Source organism: Brienomyrus brachyistius, chromosome 6 (assembly GCF_023856365.1).
Source record: "Brienomyrus brachyistius isolate T26 chromosome 6, BBRACH_0.4, whole genome shotgun sequence".
NCBI lineage: Eukaryota > Metazoa > Chordata > Actinopteri > Osteoglossiformes > Mormyridae > Brienomyrus > Brienomyrus brachyistius.
Window position 1 is genome coordinate 7,334,247 of NC_064538.1, and position 20,338 is coordinate 7,354,584.

General features: G+C 41.2%; 1 protein-coding gene across 2 annotated transcripts; it reads right to left on the bottom strand.

Annotated features, from left to right (window-relative positions):
• Positions 1-808: 808 nt before the first annotated feature.
• col9a3 (collagen, type IX, alpha 3) lies at positions 809-20,277 on the bottom strand. Of its 2 annotated transcripts, XM_049018512.1 has the most exons (32): positions 20,079-20,277; positions 18,812-18,880; positions 17,203-17,238; positions 16,907-16,978; positions 16,603-16,656; positions 14,346-14,381; positions 14,043-14,066; positions 13,855-13,908; positions 13,555-13,608; positions 12,237-12,278; positions 11,856-11,912; positions 11,672-11,725; positions 11,324-11,377; positions 11,112-11,165; positions 10,793-10,846; positions 9,652-9,705; positions 9,412-9,465; positions 9,274-9,327; positions 9,144-9,197; positions 8,689-8,733; positions 8,427-8,480; positions 7,943-7,996; positions 5,814-5,867; positions 5,347-5,418; positions 4,031-4,066; positions 3,753-3,797; positions 3,509-3,541; positions 2,713-2,859; positions 2,489-2,543; positions 2,152-2,334; positions 1,603-1,680; positions 809-1,500 (listed from the first exon to the last, which is right to left on the bottom strand). In XM_049018512.1, the coding sequence occupies exons 1-32, from the start codon at positions 20,151-20,153 to the stop codon at positions 1,316-1,318; spliced, it is 2,046 nt and encodes a 681-aa protein (XP_048874469.1). In that variant the 5' UTR covers positions 20,154-20,277; the 3' UTR covers positions 809-1,315. The 2 variants fall into 2 exon arrangements, with proteins under 2 accessions (XP_048874469.1, XP_048874470.1); XM_049018513.1 differs by lacking the exons at positions 809-1,500; positions 1,603-1,680 and having other exon boundaries at positions 2,211-2,334; positions 2,433-2,543.
• Positions 20,278-20,338: the final 61 nt, after the last annotated feature.

Genomic DNA, 20,338 nt, shown 5'->3' on the forward strand with positions numbered 1-20,338 from the left:
GACTCTTGTCTGCGTTCCTCTGCAGAAGAGCATCCTCATAAGGGAAGGTAATCTTTTGCACTTCTCAAAATCATCCAGAGATGGCACTATATGTCCATGTTGGAAGAAAAGACAATTGTGAACACCATCTGTTACTGCATACAACATTGTTTTTATACAAAGAAACCCACATCATTTATACGCCAGTGTCATTTGGCAATAAATCATTTCAGTAGCCAATGCAATGTTTGTTAGCACCATATTTTTATTTTGTATTTACTGCTGGGGCATATTTATATAATCCAATCACATATGACAGCTTCTTCACATATAATTGTGTGTTTATGTGGTGAAAATCAGTGTTGTATTACTAACAACTGGAATGCAAAAATTCAATATAGTGTTGGATACTTAGAAAAGAATTATTTACTGAAAAGTGGCTTTATTCAATCTTTCTTACAACATGGTGCTATAGCATTTACTGTACATACAACAGTCACCCGCAAGTAATAAATATTATTTAAAAGAATGTAGATTTATTAGTTACAGCACCAGTACATAGTGGATGGTGAAGAGATGTAGATGTTAAAGCTCTGAACACTAATGGCATTTTACTTACAGTTGCTGTAAACATCCACTGTAGAATTTTTAAAGGGAATATAAAATCAAATTATGACAAAAGAATTGCCCTTAAGAAAAAAAACTTCACAAGTCACTTTAAAAAATCCTCACCTACGAAGTGTTTCTCATTATTTCAGATATATTTCTTTACAAATATGTGAATGCATGTTGTGATTTCCTGTTACACACACATCTCCTTCACAGAGGATAAGCTCTTAATTCGACAGTTTTTATTTTATAAGGTTTTTCTTGTGAGGTAAAATTCTTCAAGCCATAAAAATGGACCTTCACACATGCAGCCTGACAGTGCAGCCACAGACTTACTGCAAAGACAAAAGATGTTTTAAAGGGCTTTTGCAGAAGGGATGCATTTGAAATATAGAGTATTGGAAATAAAAAAACACATTTAGTCACATGCATCTTCAAAGCAACTGTCTGAAGTATCTTTGCATTAAAGTCATTCACTGGTTTTCTGTCATTTATTTATAGAACTTGGTTCCATAACTAGCATGTTTTCACTTCAGTCCAGTCAGTGTAGGGAGTCTTCCTCTTAATTCTCATTTTCTGTCTTCTCCACTGATATTTTTTCCTTGTATATTCTTTCAGTCACTTACCTGATTGTTGTTCTCTTTGTCTCTTCACTTATCACTATGATTGTTTCTATTTACTTTTACATATATTAAAAGACATGGGACCTCCTCTTTCTTGGGACAGTTTAATGTTTCTTGGGATTGGTTGACTTCCCGGCAGCGACTGCTCCCTGGCATGCCGATGTGTCGCAGATCCCCGGAGAACCCTGGTGTCCTGGCCTGCCCATCCGCCCTGGTTCTCCTGGCTCACCTGGATCTCCAGGGGTACCGTCTCGCCCGTCTTTGATTATTCCAGACACTCCTGGAAGACCTAAAACCACAGAAAAGGCAAGCCTGAGCAAAAACTGGTAACCGCATGAATTTTGCATGTTTGTAAAAGTTGGGTGTGGACGTAACCGTTACTCGGGTGTACCTTGGTGTCCTTGGTCTCCTGTTGGTCCTTCAATGGCTTTACCGAGTGGTCCTTTGTCTCCTTGCTCACCAACATCACCTGCAGGTATGGAACAGTAATATTCAATGAAATATACAGCAAGATGTTTCAAGTACTGACAGATTGAAGAGATTCAGCAATTGTAGCCCTATGGGTAGTATTCTTGTCCTTATGCGTAGTATATGCAGCTTCATGGGTAGTATACATAGCCTTGTGGGTAGTATATGTGATCTTACAGATAGTATACATAACCCTATGGGTAATATACGTGATCTTACAGATAGTATACATAGCCCTATGGGTAGCATATGTGGTCTTACAGGCAGTATACATAGCCTTGTGGGTAGTATATGTGGCCTTATGGGTGGTATACGCGGCCTTACAGGTAATATACTGTGTATCCTACTGGGTGGAATATGTTGCCTTACAGGTAGTATAGACAGCTTAATAGGTAGTGTACATTGTCTTACAGGTAGTATACATAACCTTGTGTGTAGTATACATAGCTATATGGGTAGTCTTGCTTCTTACCTCTGGGACCTGGGTCACCAAGATCACCTGGAAGGCCCCGGTATCCTGGTGGACCACGAGGTCCAGGATGTCCTATCACACCTGTTTCCCCAGGCTGACCTGGAGAACCAGCAGGTCCTGGGCGGCCGACCATACCAGGAGCCAGCGGTCTCCGTAAATTAGCGGCCAGTTGTGCCATCTGGTCTAAGGAGCGAATGCAGAGACTTCAGTTTTAATTAAAAGTTCATAAACCACATATTTTAATCATCTATTTCAAAACAGTAAATGTTATAACAACATACATATCTTCTCGATTCCGTTGTTTACATTTTGAAGTAGGTGCAATCTTTTTTCTCACCATCAATCATGTCGCTACACAGCTCTCTGATGTGCTGTTCACTTGCCAGTTTACCCTTTAAAAAAAGGACATTTCAATGAAAAACCAAGTGCAGTTTAAGAAAAATGTAACAAATGGTAGGATGAAGTTATGTTGTGTATACAGTGTGATGTTTGTGAGGCGTGTAACACGATGTGCTTAATTAAAAGTCCCCTTTAATCAGCAGGTTAACCAGAGGCACTCACAGGAACTCCAGTCTTTCCTGCAATGCCAGGCAGGCCCTGTTCCCCTTGGAAGCCCATCGGTCCCGGCTTTCCCGGCAATCCCCTGGGGCCCATCTCACCCTGGGGCCCTAGCACACCCTTTGGCCCCAGCTCACCCTGCTTCCCTGGCTGAAGAAGGCAGTGGGAGTGCATATTAAACACAGGAGGGTCTCTATGCTTGTCAGATTAATGTAAATAATAAAGGAATCATCACTGGAAATTCTGCCGATGACTGGTTCCTAAATGCATTCACACAAGGTACATGGATATTATACATATGGATATTCTCTCTAAATATGGGAATCAAACAGTGCGAACAAGGTGCACGAGAGCACGTGAGATACTGATATTAATTGGGCACCGAGTCTGGCAAAGCGCAGTATCATTCATGCTCTTTGGGGCATAGACAGCAGAAACAGAACAGAGCTATAGTAAGTGATCCAGTTAAATTTGGGATGTAGCCAGGAATTGTACATTATCAGTTCATGCACTTTAACACAGGAGAGTGTGAAGGATGCACATTGTTTGCTGTTTGTGGGTGTGGCCTGGGCCCACTCCAGGCAGAACAGAGCACAAGACCAGGGTACTCCCCGGGTGATATGTCACTCCGGTACATGGCGCATGCATGTCCTCACATGATGGGCAATTTAAAGTAATCAGTTCATGTAACTGTTTTTGGGGATTGTAGGAGGAAATGTACGTGAAACAGGAAGAATGTGCAAACTCCACACATACACAGACGGGGTGGGATTTAATGCCCAAATCAGATACGACTCACCTCGCCTTTCTGTCCTACTGGACCAAATGGACCCTAAAATATTGAAAGCAGGGGAAAAAAAGTCATAAGTAGTAAGAGTAGCCAAAGTACTTATAGACATTTTCTATGTCCCATTTTGATAAACAACTCACATGTTGATAAAGTATAACATATGAATCTGTAGCCATGGATATTGCTGAAAAGTAATATACAAAATGTCAACATTAATTTTAGCAGAGCAGGACGGATGGGTATTGGCACATACCGGCTCTCCGTTCTCCCCAGGAAGACCGTCACTTCCTGCAACACCCTACGCAGCAAAACCGCAGAGGACTAAGCGTCAGCGTGACATAAATAAGAAGCCACATGAAGTTTGCATGCCTACTCCCTCCGCCAGCCAGAGCAGTATCTAGATTTCGATGAACAAGTTTATTGAGTTCTCATTTTTTATTGATTCTTATCTTCCACCTACAAGGATGCCGAATTGTATTACTGATGGGATTTGTACTTTATAATGGCCATGAACAGCACGCATGTCCTCACCATGTCTCCTTTAGGGCCTCCAGCTCCGATTGGACCCTAAGAGTAACAGAGAGAGTCAGTCAGTGAGCGGCAGGCGGGAGGTAGTGACTGTCTCAGGCAAACCAGTGGGGCTGCTGTGTGCCCTGTGATGTGCGGTCGGGCAAGGGGGGGCTGTGGAGGGGCTCCGGGTGGCCAGCATAAAGACAAGCTTTGTTCTGCCACCGCTGACTGAACAGGGGGCTGCTGTTCTGCCTCTCCCAGGAGCCGCTGGTGCAAACGCAGCCAAGATGGAGACGCCTTCTGCCCCCCCCCCCCCGTCCTCCTACACAGCCACGCTTCCTCCTGTGACAGGAGAGCAGCCAGACTGCTGGCCTTCACATGAACATCGCTGTGTGCAGCATGTGCTCTTATTGCGAATGGCCTGCTCAGGTGCTCAGCTACTTATGACTCTCACCAGCCTTATATCTGCTCTTCTGTCCCAAACTGAGCTGGACAGTCATTTCACACTCTGTGTTATTTTCCTGCTCTGTGACATTATGCTAAGAGGCTGTGTTCATGCTTTGTTTTTTCTCATAGTGATTAGCTCAGTAACTCTGGTTAATGCTGAATCACCAGTAGTTCACTGCAATGTGATTTACTATAATTGTGCGCTATCCTTTCCAGCCACTCAAAAGCTGAGCTGCTGTGCTTCCTGTCTGACTATAGTATATACAGGAGGCTGTAACAGTTAGCTGATAAGCCAATGTGACCACAAACACTAGGGTGCTAAAAGAGACTCTATGTAACAATGGCGGTCTGGTATGTCTGAGATCTGTCCCACTTCATTTTAGTCGCCTTACTATACCCAAGACCGAGGTCAAACTGCTCAGATGAAGAGGTTAGTGATCTGGGAGAGGCTGTTTGATAGTCTCTGGCATTGTGGTCATACTGCTAACAAAAGCAAGCTTAATGGTGGGATATTTGTTGCACATGAGGTTTTGACAACCGTGCAAGTTTGTGCATTAGCACCTCTACTCACTGTCAGGCTCAGGTAAGGCACACTCCGGTGCGGTTAGGTATAGTCAGTGGATTGTTTCAGTGTCTTTATTAGCAGTACACCAGAAAAACGGTAATGGCTTAGAAGATTAATACAATGACAAACGCCAGTAATATCATAATTTGAGTAGGACATTATTACCCTTTATAACAAAACTAAATTTACAGTCATTACAGTCATAAGTGTGACACATTATGCAAAGTTCAGATGATTCAGTATGAATGTAATGCAAAGCAGGAATTTGCGTAAGAAGAGCTTTGTCATGATGAGTGTAACTGTCATACTAGGCTGTACCACTCACCTTCTCACCAAATTCCCCACGGATTCCGGTCGGACCAGGAAGGCCGGGCTCTCCCAGATCTCCTTTTGGCCCCTTCCAATCACAGCACAGGCTGATTATTCTCTCTCAGCACTCGACACGATACATTCACGAGGGTTACGCACCAATCGCAGCTACACAGGCTGAAGACACAGCAGTATATGGCAGTAAAACAGCAAATGTTTCCCACATCTACAGTATTTCAGGTTGCTCGCTATAACGCAACCGCAGTTTCCTAATCTGATTTTCAGACAGATTTAAGTGACGCAAATTGGAAATGTTTTGCTTTGTTTGAACTGCCATTTACTTTAAGGATCTGTATACTGTTGACCTTAACAGTTACGTATTGCATGCATAACGTACCTTTTGCTAATCAACAGGTATTTAACAAAGAAGATGCAATATTGATGGATTTATTAAGAATTACACATAAAATTTAACACACCAACCTGGAAACCCCTGACACCTGCAGGTCCAGGGGGTCCTTGCAGTCCAGTGCCCCCCTGGGAAAGAGACAACGAGACCTCAGCAACTCGCAGTGCTCCCTCACACTTCCTCACTGTCCATGTCACTCTGACTCCTGAAACGTTCTCAGCGTATTACAGTGGTATCTGATTATGTCCAGGAAGGCTGCAGGGGCTGCGCTGTTATGTCCCTGTACTCGGTTATTATTAAGCTGCCTGACATACAGTAGCCTCTATTGGCCAGTGTTTGGCAGATGTTTATAACCAGGGAATGGCTGTCATATTCTGCAGGCTATACAGATGCTGTGGGTTTCCGTAGTGTTCCAGTAGGCAAAAGATTGCATGAAACATGAGTCTGGTTGGTCACCTGGATTTTGCACTTAAAACATCGTATGCCGATCAGCAGTCCAGTCAGCAAATTATTAATTCCTTGCAAATTCCAGGTTATTTTACTTGTTCTCAAAACAAAGGTCTGATTGAAAGAGTGCAGGGAGTCAAATGAAAACCTTTAGACTTTATACTCCATTGTGGGACATTGCTATCGCTAACACAGTTTCCAAGTTTTTTAACTCACGTGGCATAAATTGATTGATACAATATATTGATGATTGTGTTCCATGGCCATTTAATACAGAAATGTTTTGACAGCACAGAGGCTGGCTTTGGTAACTACAGACACATTCAATACTTCCTCCAGAGCAGGGGTCACCAACTGCTTTGAAACTTCACTGTTTTGAAGGGCTACTTCACAGGTACTGAGCCATACAAAGGGCAACCAGTTTGATACACGCTTTTTAAATAACAAATTTGCTCAGTATAATAAACCTGTTGAAAATGTTTTTTTTTTTTAAATAGATATTGTCATTTTCAAATCTATATAAATGCAAATGTGATTAAAGAAGAATAGCAACAGGATAAAATAAAATTTTAGACGCTGCTCACTGGTGAGCTGTGCTATTTTTAGAACAGATACGCGGGCAACTCATGTGGTCCTTGGGGGCGTCCTGGTGCCCGTGGGCACCATGTTGGTGAGCCCAGCTCCAGAGCAATTCTTATCCCCTGTGTACCCAACCTACATAGCTCTCAGTATCAATAATCCCATTCTATAAATCCAGCCAAGCTTTACCTTTCCTCGTTCTGCAACGATAAACAATTTTCCTAGAAAATGTCTGAATATATGTGAGGGGAGAAAATGGTCTTTGAATAGATCTCACTTTGGCTAAATGCTTTCATCCATAGGCAATAATAAACATGTTTGAAGTCCTAAAAGGTTTCAGTTTGGAAGTAAGCAACTAGGTCTCTACCTCAGATTCACTTTAAGGTAAAGACAGTAAAACACATTTCACTCTTCATATTTCATAGTATAATACATATCAACATAATTCCATGCTGACGGTGTCTTGAAATCAAAACAAAATTTAAAAAACCGAAGGCTGAAAAAAGACATTACTTCAATTTTCCGAGGTATTCAGATGAAATTCGTACTAAAATAACCCCACCCTCTCAGATGAGGTCCATGAAATTCTTCTAATCAAACATCAGATGTAATTTCACGGAAAACATGATTTGCTTTGCTGATTTAACTAAAAATGAAAAGTATTTTTTCTCTGAAAAGTAATAATGAATTCTAAAAATATTTTTTTTCAATTTATTCAAACGCTTTCTTAGGTAATACACAGCAGGGAAATTGAAAGGTCTCCCTGGTTCATCACTGGCACTACAGACTCACTGGCCAAGTCCAGGGACGGATTACGGACCGGGGTGCAGAGGGCCCGTGGGGCCCCTAGCCCAAAACAATTTGCAACGCTTATCAACAATGTATTTTTGTTTGTCTATTTTAGAGGGCCTACATTCTTTGATCCTCTGCCTACAAGGGCCCCTGACCCTATAGGTAGGGCGTTTGGCTGCCAAGGGCCCTTGAATTGTGGTGGTTGTGGTGGTGGTGCTGGTGGTGCTGGGGGGGGGGGCCCTCACGAACGTTTTGCCCAAGGGCCCACACAACCCATAATCCGTCCCTGGCCGAGTCAGTAGCTTTTCCCCTGTTAATGTAGCTGTATGGGAGACTGGGTAATGCTGATATGCACATTGGCCCGGTGTTCGACCAAAATACTTACTGCCAGTCCTCTAGGGCCAGGCTCACCCCTCTCGCCAGGAATGCCAATATCACCCTGTGGAAGGAGCCAATCGATTTTAATGTAAACAATAACAAAGTACAGGAGTGCTGCTAATACTGAAAGTGGTTATACTAACGTATGGTCAGCTCAAATCTGTAATTAAGTTCCTGGTCAGGTATAATACACTGCTGCTGAAAAATACTACAATAAATCAGTGCCTTTGTATTAAATTCAATAGAAAAAGGTATTTTCAAACTACTCCTTGTATCGACAAAACCATTACTTGCACACATTATTTATACATTGCAGTTTACAAAATTGCGCAACAGAAACCATAAGAAAACACCTTCAGGGGAGAGAAAATAAATTTAATCAACAGCATAGAAGGTGCATTTTTCCATCACAATATGCAAAGCCATATGTCTCAGTGACATGCAGCTCAGACCAACAAGAGCCTGGCTTACAAAGCCCATCAGATACATACAGGAATACCTGGCTCTCCAGAAGGTCCCGCCTCTCCCATCTTCCCTTGATCACCCTGGACAAAAGGAACGCTCAGGTTGAAATCCAAGTAGATACATCAGCAGAGTAGTGTTACGTCAGGGGGCATCAGACATAGGGAATGTCCATACGCCCAGACACTGCAACGGAACCTTTGTGGCACAATATAAGTGTTGTTCTTTGTGGCCTAGTACAGTGTCAGGATGCACTGTCACAGAATTTTTCAAGGAAGAAATATTACTTACAACACCACCTTTGGCCCCTTTGGCACCAGCTTTTCCTGGCAAACCCTAAAATAAAGATAAGAAACACATTTCAAGAGTTGCATAAATAAATGATCTAGAATTGTATAGTTGAATCACGAGAATTAGATTAAAAAAAGAGAAATGAATCTGCAAACGTTTTAGAAATGTTTTTCATCATAGGGATGATCGATTAGAGACTTAATGTTACTTTGAAGTGGTGATTAGCATAATTACCATGTAAAAGTTTGTAAAAGTCTGTCAAGTTTGGGCAGCACGCAGCACATGGTCTACGGTGGAAGTGTGCCACACACTACCGACCTCCAGGGCTCTCTCATTACCTTCAGTGTAGGCAGCGAGCCATTCTGCAGAGCCCAATATGACTTTACAAATAACACAGCCCACGTGGCTGGCTAATGATTTGTGCCATAAATACAGAAAAGGTCCACTTGACTTACAGGGAGACCATTAGGGCCTTTTTCGCCTGGAACCCCGGGTCGACCTGCATCACCCTGCCAACGGAAAAATGGTCTCATTGTTACATGCACCGTACCGTATTAAAAGAAACAGAATGAGTCTATCACTTACTTTCTCTCCATCTAAGCCCTGAGTGCCATCCTTCCCATCCCTGCCCGGAATTCCCTGAAAAATGGAACTTTGATTTTACTTTCTATCCACACACACAGGAGTAGAACCACACTTAAAAATTTCCACACACACACTTACTGGTTCCCCTTTAGGTCCTGATCTTCCTGGACTTCCTTTTGGACCAATTTTACCCTGTAGAGGACAGCCATTACAACATATTATCTGATTGATTTTTTTTCCCTTTCTAGGAAACTGAACAGCACAGCATTCTGAGGAAATGACCATTCAGCATCACCTTTCCAGCAGAACAACGTATACAGAGCAGAGCACTGATCTGGTGGGCCTTTCAGATCCACCGGAAACGAGCGTGTTACTCACAATGTCCCCCTTTGGTCCCTTGAATCCCTCAGGGCCTCTCTCTCCAGCTCCACCCTGGAATTATCAAATGTTAGACACATATTTCTTTATTGTTTAGAATTAAGGCGAAGGCAAGTCATTTCCAGAAGTAGGTATCTGATGCCCATAAAAGGGCGGGCATAGTTATTCATAATATGATAGCAATAGTTAAGCAACAGGTGACAATAGGACAACCCTCATAAAATTGGCTGAATTATTTAAAACTACATTTCAATGGGCAAAACCTCAGAATTCCAAGGGAAGTTTGTCGTAAAAGAAGGGAAAGAGAAAATATGGGTTAATTGATTATGCCAGAAGTGACATATTACATGAGTGTGTTAGAACTGTAGAGGGGAGCCGTACGGGGTGTGGGGGGGGGAGTTAGGATGATTCCAAGGGCCCATGAGTGACAGGGGTCCTAAAAAAATTGCAAAATAATTGGACTGGTCTGGACTGGGGGGGCCCAATATGATATGCGTTTATGGGGCCCAAAATCTTTAGCAAGGCCCATGTGTGATACCAAAACCAGCATAACTTTTCAGACCACAATCCTGTTGTACTTGGTTTCTACTTTTAAGTTATAAATGGCCTTGTCTATGAACGTTTAAAAAATCAGTAAAAACCTAGAAATAGTTACGTTTAAGATGCTATATATGTTTGAGAAGTTAGAGAATGGCTAGATGCGGGTTTCTTTCACAAATTGTTTGAAATAAGGGGTATAATGTCAAAAGGTGAAGGGGTAATAATTTCAATTTGCAGTCAATATTAGGTGGATAATTTCTTTAACAAGTAACTAAATATTGCATATTCCGTGAGAACTCAAGTCAAATGGAAATGTGTACAGCTCAGTTACAACGCTCCAACGTGTTAGAATCATTTATTATCCATGGATAGAGTAATCACTTATTATTCCTTTGCAGTGCAGCTGATATTATCCAGCATCCTACAGTAATTCAAATGTCAAGTAGAATAGATAATGGTATTTAGAGAAGATAAGCCTTCAGCATTACGATGGAGAATCAGTCTATTTAATCAGAAGGGGTCATGATTCATTCTCAAGTAACATGCACTGTTATCATCAACCTTAATGTGTACAAAGCAGCTTGCAAAAAGGAACACTTACTGTTTTGCCAATGACACCAGCAATACCAGGCTTGCCACGGAAACCGGATGCACCCTGAAATAAATGAAATAAAAAGAGAAATGTGGGAAAAGAAGAAAAATGTCAAACAAACACATCTATTCTGAATTATTTGAGACACCTGATAATGTGCAAGAGTGTTTATTGTCAATAGTATGGAGATCGCTCTTGTGTTCTCAGGTTCCTTTAAGCATCACGTGGATTGTCAATAGCTAGTTCAAAGAAATGCCCCCACGGACAGGCTGTGTGGAAGCGAAGCCATGTCCTGTGACCTCCAAGACGTACAAATCATGGAACTCACTCTGTCACCCACTGGCCCCACGGGGCCCTGAAGTCCCCTCAGTCCACGGGGACCCTGCAAGACAGCAGTAACAGTTTGGGTTTGGTCAGGCATAACCTCAGTCACAGTTAAGTCACAGTTAGGGTTAAGCTTAGGAGATTCTTGTAGGCTAAGGAAGTTCAGTTTGTGTCTGGTATGTGCTGATTTTTCCATGCATGGGCATAAGCACAAACCTGGAGGCCGACGGTGCCAGGAATGCCAGGAGGCCCAGGTGGCCCAGAGTCACCCTGCCAGGAAACATGCTTATTAAGTGGGGGAAGGCATCACACGTGCACAATGTTGGCTTTGGTTAAGCAGCTTTAAAAAGCTCTGTTTCTCTCTATTGGACTAGATCAATTCTTCTTTACCTGAACTAAAATATCTGAATCTGCTGCTTAAGGATTCTGGAAGGAACCCATGTGCAATTTCACAAACTCATCACATAAGACCAGAAACAAATATAAGCACAGTGGATGTGCCCTGTCTCTAGTTCCCTCAGCAATCTGACAATGGGGAACTAGAGATTATGTGTTTATTCTCACCTTCTCTCCATCTTTGCCAACCTCCCCCTTTTCACCCTTGTGACCTGTGTGACCCTGGGAAGCACGAAGAGAGAGGCACTGTCAGCCTTACGGAGTGGAGTATGAGATGTGCACGTTTGACATGAAAGCTTTTGACAAATTCTTGGTATTTTTAAATAAAGCTTCTGCAGAAGCAGTGAGGCACCTTGAATCCTGGCATCCCAGGAGCACCAGGTGGACCTGCAGGGCAGATCGCTGGGCACTGAGAGGACGAGAATCCAAAACAAAGCAAGGCTCACATATTCAACTCAGATTACAAGTGTGTCCATGTGTATATATTATTAATAGAACAGGTCATGTGACCATTCAATTATAATGCATATGTAACAAAGAAGTAGCTTATCCAAATTTTACAATAACATAAAATCGTGCTATATATGTTTGCATAGTGTAATCTCACCATCCCACTAATGAACACTTTTTGGAATAATGAACAATTTCTGGAACAATGGAATTTTGAAAGTACTGGTTGATATTTTTAGCTCTGGCTATGAATGCTTGACACTATGGATTCTGAGGGACTCACCAGAACATCTCCATTGCCATCAGGAAATGCCCCTGAAAGACCCTTAAAAACAGTACATGTGGTCTCTGTCATTGGCACAAAAGACCAACAAGGCATATCGATAGCATCTGATACACAGCATCTGCTCATTCCACCTCAAACAAATGAAAAAGTACATGAATAGCATTTTTTTCTTTGCCTGAAGGGCAAATGTCCTTGTAAAACATTGAAATAGATCAAACTATTACCCAAGTCAGTATCAGTGTTTAAATCGGAAAACAGTTGCATGATATATAACACTGTTGATTGCTCTCTGCAAAAACATTCATAAAACCTAATAAATTCATAAAATAGGAAACATTAATAACAATGATATAGAAACCTAAGGAATGACCAACATTATATATCTGTATAGTTCACTATGGATTTAGTTAAGTACAAGACACAGTGCAGTTTATATTTATTTAATTATAAACCCAGAACACATTACTCTTTTTTTCTTTGTTCATGACAACCTTTCAGGATGCCATGAATCAATGTTTTTTTTATATTACTTTATTCTACATGCAGTATTTTTATGAGGGTTTTGTACAAAGACACTGCTTGTATGTGCATACAGACCGCAGATCTGATCCACTCTCATTGATCTGGCAGTGCGTTTGTTGCACATTATATCCAAGTGGTACCAGGAGAGCATGATACTGGATATACATTCTGTTCAGAAGGACATCATTCTTACAATGAGTTAAAAGGATTCCTGAAGGTTTTCTTGGTAGGGCAGGCATTTTCAAGGTGACCTGCTCCTTACAGGACCATTTACTTTATAGTCCTCAGCTTATATGGTTACATCTACACCGAAAGACCACTTTTATCTACAGAACTCCTTCAGGGGTAGAGGTGTTTTCATAGAAGCCATTCTTCACACTGTTGAACTAAGCTAATTTTTCCACTTGAGACCTTCCTGTTAGCTTTAAGAGGTCCGGCCATTCTCCTCTGACCATGAAAGTGCCGATGGCTTTTTTTTGTTTATCAAACCATTCCCTGTAAACTCTAGAAACTGTTGGTCCTTGAACATCACAAGAAGGTTTTTGTTTCTGAGATCCTGGAACCACCACATCACACCATGTTCAAAATCAATTCTTATCATGTCATAGCTGGTCTAATGATTAATTACAGTAACTTATGCGGAATAGTAACTGAATCTCTTGAGTTGCAGCCATATTATTTGCTGTTTGAAGTAGGTGTAAATTATAAACGGGTCACCGAATGTATAAACACGACTTATCAACCAATAAATATGGATTGTTCATATAAGCCATCAGATCGATTCAGTACTTACTGGAGGTCCATCGGGCCCTGGTGGACCAGGAAGACCTGGAGGACCCTCAAGCCCCTAGAAGAATTAGAAAAACATATATAATTTCTGGAGAAAGATATTTATGTAGCTCATACTACTAACTCAAAGCTCATTGTCCTCTCTTTATTGCATCTCTTACCATAGGTTGTTTATTCTTTATTTTATCCATCCAATAATGCTACTTCATACTAAAGGGCACATGTGCAATCAAAAGTACTTTGTTACTGTATTGTCTCTCCTTCACGCTTCAGAAACACTTTGGTTGCGGAGACTGAAACTCACCACTGGCCCCTGTGGTCCTGGCGCACCTTGGAGCCCATTCGGTCCTGAGGGCCCCTATACAGATCAGAGTAAATATACAGACACACATCATACTTTTAAAATTTTACTGTGAGTTTTACTAGGATTAACTTTGTAATTGCTGTCAATATGAGTAACTTGTAGTCCTCCTGCAATCCTCTTGTACTTACTGGGGCCCCAGATCTCCCTCTGCCCTAAGAAAGACAGGAAACGGTGTGTTACATAAATGAGTGCTCATATTGTGATATTTTCACCCTAATTTAACTGCCCAGCTAATGCTAAGGATTACAGTTAAATGTCCACAGAGACTCTTTGGTAAAAATAAAATATTCATTCAGTCTTTGGTACAAATACAGGAACGTGAATATTAAACCATGTAACATTCTACACCAAACTCTTCCACATTCCCCAGTGCCAGTCATGAGGAGCACTGAGTTCTTACTACTTCATGAGACAAGAAGTAGGGTACTTACTGGAGGTCCTGCTGGCCCAGGAGGTCCTGGATCTCCCTGAAAGAGTATAAAGCCAAGCTGGAAGTAGTTCAAAACCCAGAATATCCACAAAGAAACTTTATATAAATGACAACAGACATAATTAGAGGGTCTCTTAAAGAGTAAAAAAAAAGTTAACCTGGTAAGGATTGGATTGTCTGCTAAGGAGTCTAGCAGGTATTTTGAGTGGTAACTTTATCTGAGTATTAAGTTTGAGTATTAGATGTTAGATGTGTAACAGACAGTGGTGAGGAAGGACACAGCAAATGGGCTAAAAGCCTGTAAGAACCCAATCTGTCTACACTGATGTATTTTTAAAAGCTAACACAGACATCACTGAATCATTATTGAGTATCATCATCAGAATCTTTATTGTGACTAGTAATAATTGTTCAGACAAGTGAAATTTCTGAAAATGTTCTTTTCACTTTCATTCCATGTAATAAAAAATGTTAAAATTTGTCGACAAAGAAACTTCATATTTCATTCATACCATAATGACTAGGCTGGGGATTTGTCATCTGTTTTGAAAACCAGAAATATGACGCAGTGTTGTGTAGCACTGTACATGTGTTTATATTTACACCAAGACATGTGTAGCTTTAGTACAGGGATGCATGGATTTACTGATTATCATCCAGTCATTTTATGTTATTTACGACTATTCACTTATAAATCCTTGCTGTTCTTTGGTATTATTTAAATGTGAGTTTAGAGTCTATATGTAATTGTTGGAAACACCACTGTATGATGTGTCAATATTGTTCTACAAAGCATGATGTGAAAGTGAAATGAATTGACATTCTTCTTATATCCATCCATCCATCCATCCATCCATCCATCCATCCATCCATTTTCTGTAACTGCTAGTACTATTCAGGGTCACGGGGGGTCTGGAACCTAACCTGGAGGCTACATGCACAAGGTAAGGACCAACCCTGGATGAAGCGCCAACCGGAGACAGGGAGGTTCTTCTTATAATGTGTCAAAAACATTTAAGTTTACCTTGAGATGAATGTCAATGTATGGGACTTGCCAAGTTTATTAAGACATTCAGCAGCTCAGGGTCAATATCCAAACAACTTCAACCTATTAAATTTCTTACCATTATTAACGCTATAATTTTAGAAGAACAATTTAATCTTTGCCAAACCCTAATCTTTCTCATGGCACCCAATGTGCTCATTCCAGGCAGGATTAAGTCATCTGCAGCCCCTGCTAGCCCCTCAAGCCCCTGCTAGCCCCTGCTAGCCCCTGCAAGCCCCTGCAAGCCCCGCAAAGCCCCTGCTAGCCCCTGCTAGCCCCTGCAAGCCCCGCAAAGCCCCTGCTAGCCCCTCAAGCCCCTGCTAGCCCCTGCTAGCCCCGCCAAGCCCCTGCTAGCCCCTGCAAGCCCCGCCAAGCCCCTGCTAGCCCCTGCTAGCCCCTGCTAGCCCCGCCAAGCCCCTGCTAGCCCCTGCTAGCCCCGCCAAGCCCCTGCTAGCCCCTGCAAGCCCCTGCTAGCCCCTGCTAGCCCCGCCAAGCCCCTGCTAGCCCCTGCTAGCCCCTGCAAGCTCAAACAATCCAATCTGATCCAAAGGCATCTAGTCCCTCATTAAAAACTATATAGAAATGATCTGAAAGTGTAATTAGATCAAGGCTGACAGGCTTGCAGATACAGAAATTCAGGCTGAAATCTGCTCTTCTCCCCCCAGACTGCTTTCACTTTACATAGATCTGCATTGGAAGACCCGTTATTAAAATCTTTTCATAAAAACCAAATGTTACAAGAACAACTCATCACACCTCAGTAAGTGCTGTGTATTTACATAAGAAACACTGCTCACACGATACCCACAGCTGTCCACTCACACTGTTTATTACCAAAGACAGACAAACACTCATGCCGACCAAAAAAAAAAAAAGAGTAACAACAACCACCCACATAACCACACGGGCACACAAACACTCAAATATACTTCCAAATGATTCCAATCAACCGCTTCAACAGGCGCACAGCACAGCACAATACAACACAAGTGCACACCGCGTCTACACCACTCCCTCATAGTACAGCAATCCCAGCATCCTCTGCAGCAATCCCAGCATCCTCTGCAGCAATCTTAGCAACCTCTACAGTCTCTTAGCAAACCTGTGAATACTATCTTCATAATGCATGTGCGCATTGGGGGAGGGAAAAGGAAGGGTACAATACGTCTGGATAAAGTGGCACAGAGGATGGGCAGGACTGTCTGCCACTAACCCTTGTTCCTGGTGGCCCATCCTTCCCAGCAGGACCATCTGGACCCGGTAAACCCTGGAAACAGAAACACAGTAACCCTGTAAAATCTGTAGCCTCAAGGAAAACTCAAACAATAATTGTCATCAGGCACGATTATCAGTCGACTTCCCAGAATTGATTCATGCCGTTTATGAATTTATGTCATTTATGAATAGCACTGTGGCAATAACAGGAATAACACTCTATGCTTACTGGGTCGTTTTTCACTTATTGACCTTGTGGTTTATATATGTTCTTACAGACGCAAAATAAAGCAGGAACTCACATCGACTCCGGGGAGGCCAGGAAGCCCCGCGCTGCCCAGGGCCCCTGGGGGTCCTTGCTTCCCATTAGGTCCCTGGAACATTAAGATGGATCTTATTGATCCCAGTGGGAAATTCAGGTGCATATAGCAGCAAAAACATACATAGGTACATAGATACATATAGTAAACATGGTGTAAGCAAATTTAAAAGTACAGAGCGCACAAATAAATTATCCTGAAAATATCCTGAAATATCCAGTCATAATAGGGCCCACACTGCAGCATACTTCAGTGGTAGGTAGGAAGGTAGAACTCACAGGTTTGCCAGGGAATCCAGGAGGGCCGGGTTTGCCCTGCAAGTAGCACCAACCAAACATTGGATGAATGTGCTTTATGGAGCTGTGATTAAAACATTTTGGCAGATGCAAGAATGACATAAATTTATCAAATTACTTGATATCTAATATTAGACAAAGACAACCACAGAAATTCAGTGTCAAATGTGTGCTTATCTTCAGGCTGCCTGAATATCTCCTTCATATTTATATGCGAACCAAAAACAAGGTATTTCCAGATACTTGTCACTAGAAACACTTAAAATAGAAGAAAACGTGCTAAGCTTAGCAAGGTACAGAAAATACAATTCTGCTTCAATACAATCTATCTTCTTTTAACCCTAAATATCCCTTTCCAACTACATTAACAGAAATCATATTGTGTATTTACAAATAAGTACTTCGTGCCAAAATTATTATTTAATTATAATCTGACTATACTAGGGGATAAAAGGAGTATCATTCATTTTTAATGATGATGAAGATATAGTAGAATACATGAGACTAATTGTATCTGTAGTCTTGTTTTAGCTTGATGGAAGGAGAATGCTGTGTATTCCCCTATAGGCAGTGAAAAACAAATTACTGAAAATCCCACCCAGATGAAACAGTAAGCCTACACATATCTGCAACAGCCATATGTCAACAGAGGGACCTCCCCAGGCAGGCTGTCCTCTTAGGCAGCAGTAACTGGATTTGGAAGCATTTTGAGTTTAGGAAGTACATAGAGTACAACAGTCATGAACATATTTTCTACTTGAATTATTTATTCAACAAAAGTGAAAAAAACACAGCTATTCTCTTTATGAAGATGAGCAGTATGCGATTGTCATATTTCTTATGGAATGAACCTTGATCTCTATTAGACATATGTGTATCTCTTTTATTTATGTTTGCACTTACAAAGCTGAGTGTTTATCAGATACATAACTTGAAAATTCTGTGTGCTTGAAGGGACAAAAAAGGTATAAAAATATATTGTTTGTTCCAATAAAACTTTGTGTCATTCTCCTAAAGTTATTTATTTGACTCATTTCAGAGCATCTGACTGTGGATCATCAGTTAAATATCAGGAAATACTATTTTGATACAAAAATCTCTCTGAGATTTTGTTTTGTTCTTCTGCACCGTGACAATCAATGGTTGGTTAAATCAAAATGAAAAAAAAAAAAAAACTCTTGCTGTTTTTGACGTCACCGTCCAAGCACGTTTGTGGGAGGACTCTAGCTTACAAGAAGGGATGGCCGCAGCATTTCTGACCATTGTATTCTCACACCTGGAAATCCTACCGTGACATAATATTAAAAAATAAAAGTGAATCTGAAGTAGCAGAACGTGAAAATGGATTACAGCTTTAAATAATTCCTAAAAGACAGATTTCCTTACTGAGACAGCTTTATAACTTCTCCAATTATTAAAAGCTGCCACAATAAATTTGATGTTTGTAAAAATGCTAGAGGACATACTATTTGATGCACAAAACATCTTAATTAATTTATATATTTTTTTACTGACCGAGATTAGCATCAGCAATGGCCTTGCCCGCTACATCTGTACCCAAACCTCCTAAAAGACATGGTATCTCACTCACATCAATGCCATGCTTCCCTGGTGGTCCTGCAGGTCCTGGCAGCCCGACTGGCCCCCGTGGGCTGGGTCTCTGCAACACAAGTTGTTTCCAGTGTGAGAAGAAACATTCCACTATGGAGTTTAATGCTTCACTACTAATGCTACCCGATAAGAAAAATTATTTGCCAAAACAAGACAGCGATATTGTTACGTGGATAATGCTTAAAGATACAACAGGAAAAATCATTTAAAGCCTCTAATATTTTTTTTTGGCATACATCAATTCTTTTTCAATGGGAAACTCAAGTAAAAATCAAAGATTTTATTACACAAAAATCATAAACTGGGTAAACCTGGGCTTTCAGCACACAGTAATCTAGTTTAGGGACTTCTGAATGTAAAACAGTTTTGTTTAAAGCAGATATTCTTCAAATCATAACTTATTTGAATCAAGTATATAACATATAGCAGTCATTGTCAGCAGACAGGTAATAAAAGAAAGGAAAACTAAATGCCTTTATATAAATATCACCTGCTGGTTTAGGTTAGCGCTTTTGTGGTAAAATGAAGTCTTGTTAACTACGCCATTCCCTAACCTGGTCTATGAACAAAGGTTACCATTGTGCGATGGGCGCTAATCTGCCGTGATACTGCATTCCGTAGCTACACCTTTTCATGATTTTATTGATTTACCCGAAAATAATAGAATAAAATTCCGATGAATGAACAAAAATACTACATTTTGCCAGACAGAAATTTTAAAAATGTAACATATTACAAATTCTTAGGGGAAAAAATCTAAATCACAATAACTCCAAGTTGCGCAGATAGGCAGAACTATTACAACTCCTTATAAATAAATTGGCATACAATGCATCGATCAATCAGTTATATTAAGGACTACATTTCATCCAGGTCATGGTTTTATCCATAACGTAGAGTAACGTAAATAGCGTTATCTATTGAAAATTACAGAAAAGAAATTATACCCTAAGTAATTCAATTAGTCATATCTGACCTCTGTATTTCCATTTTAAAACACACTTATTAGCCTGTAAATTCCGCAGAGTGAAGCCAGCCAGGGTGACAAACGCATCACAAAGCCGCCCAACAAGGAAAGAAATATCCGACGTTTCAAATATTGAAACCTTGATGCTTGTTTTGGCTTTTCGGCGATATTTCTTGAAGTTTTTTTCACGCCCTGCGTGTCAAAACTGCTGCTTTCGAATTTGATTCGCTTTAGTGCGGGGTATTCAGCGTCTCTCACTTGCTTCAAAGTCATCACTTACCTGGGCCAAGGTAGATGTTAAAAGCTGGCCAAGAAGAAACATTCCGAGAGCTGAGAACATAGCCATGGCTCTCATCCTCCTCCGAGCTTCGGATTTATATTCTAAAACGCGAGCCCGTTACCTTCCCTTATCGCTCCGTTAAGGTGCGATCGCCCCGCAGCGCAGAGCTCCTGAGTGACTTCACACTGAGCACAGATAAACCCGGTCCTCCAGCAGAAGGGGCTGACCTCAATCGCACGCCGTCAAAAAGGGATGGCGAG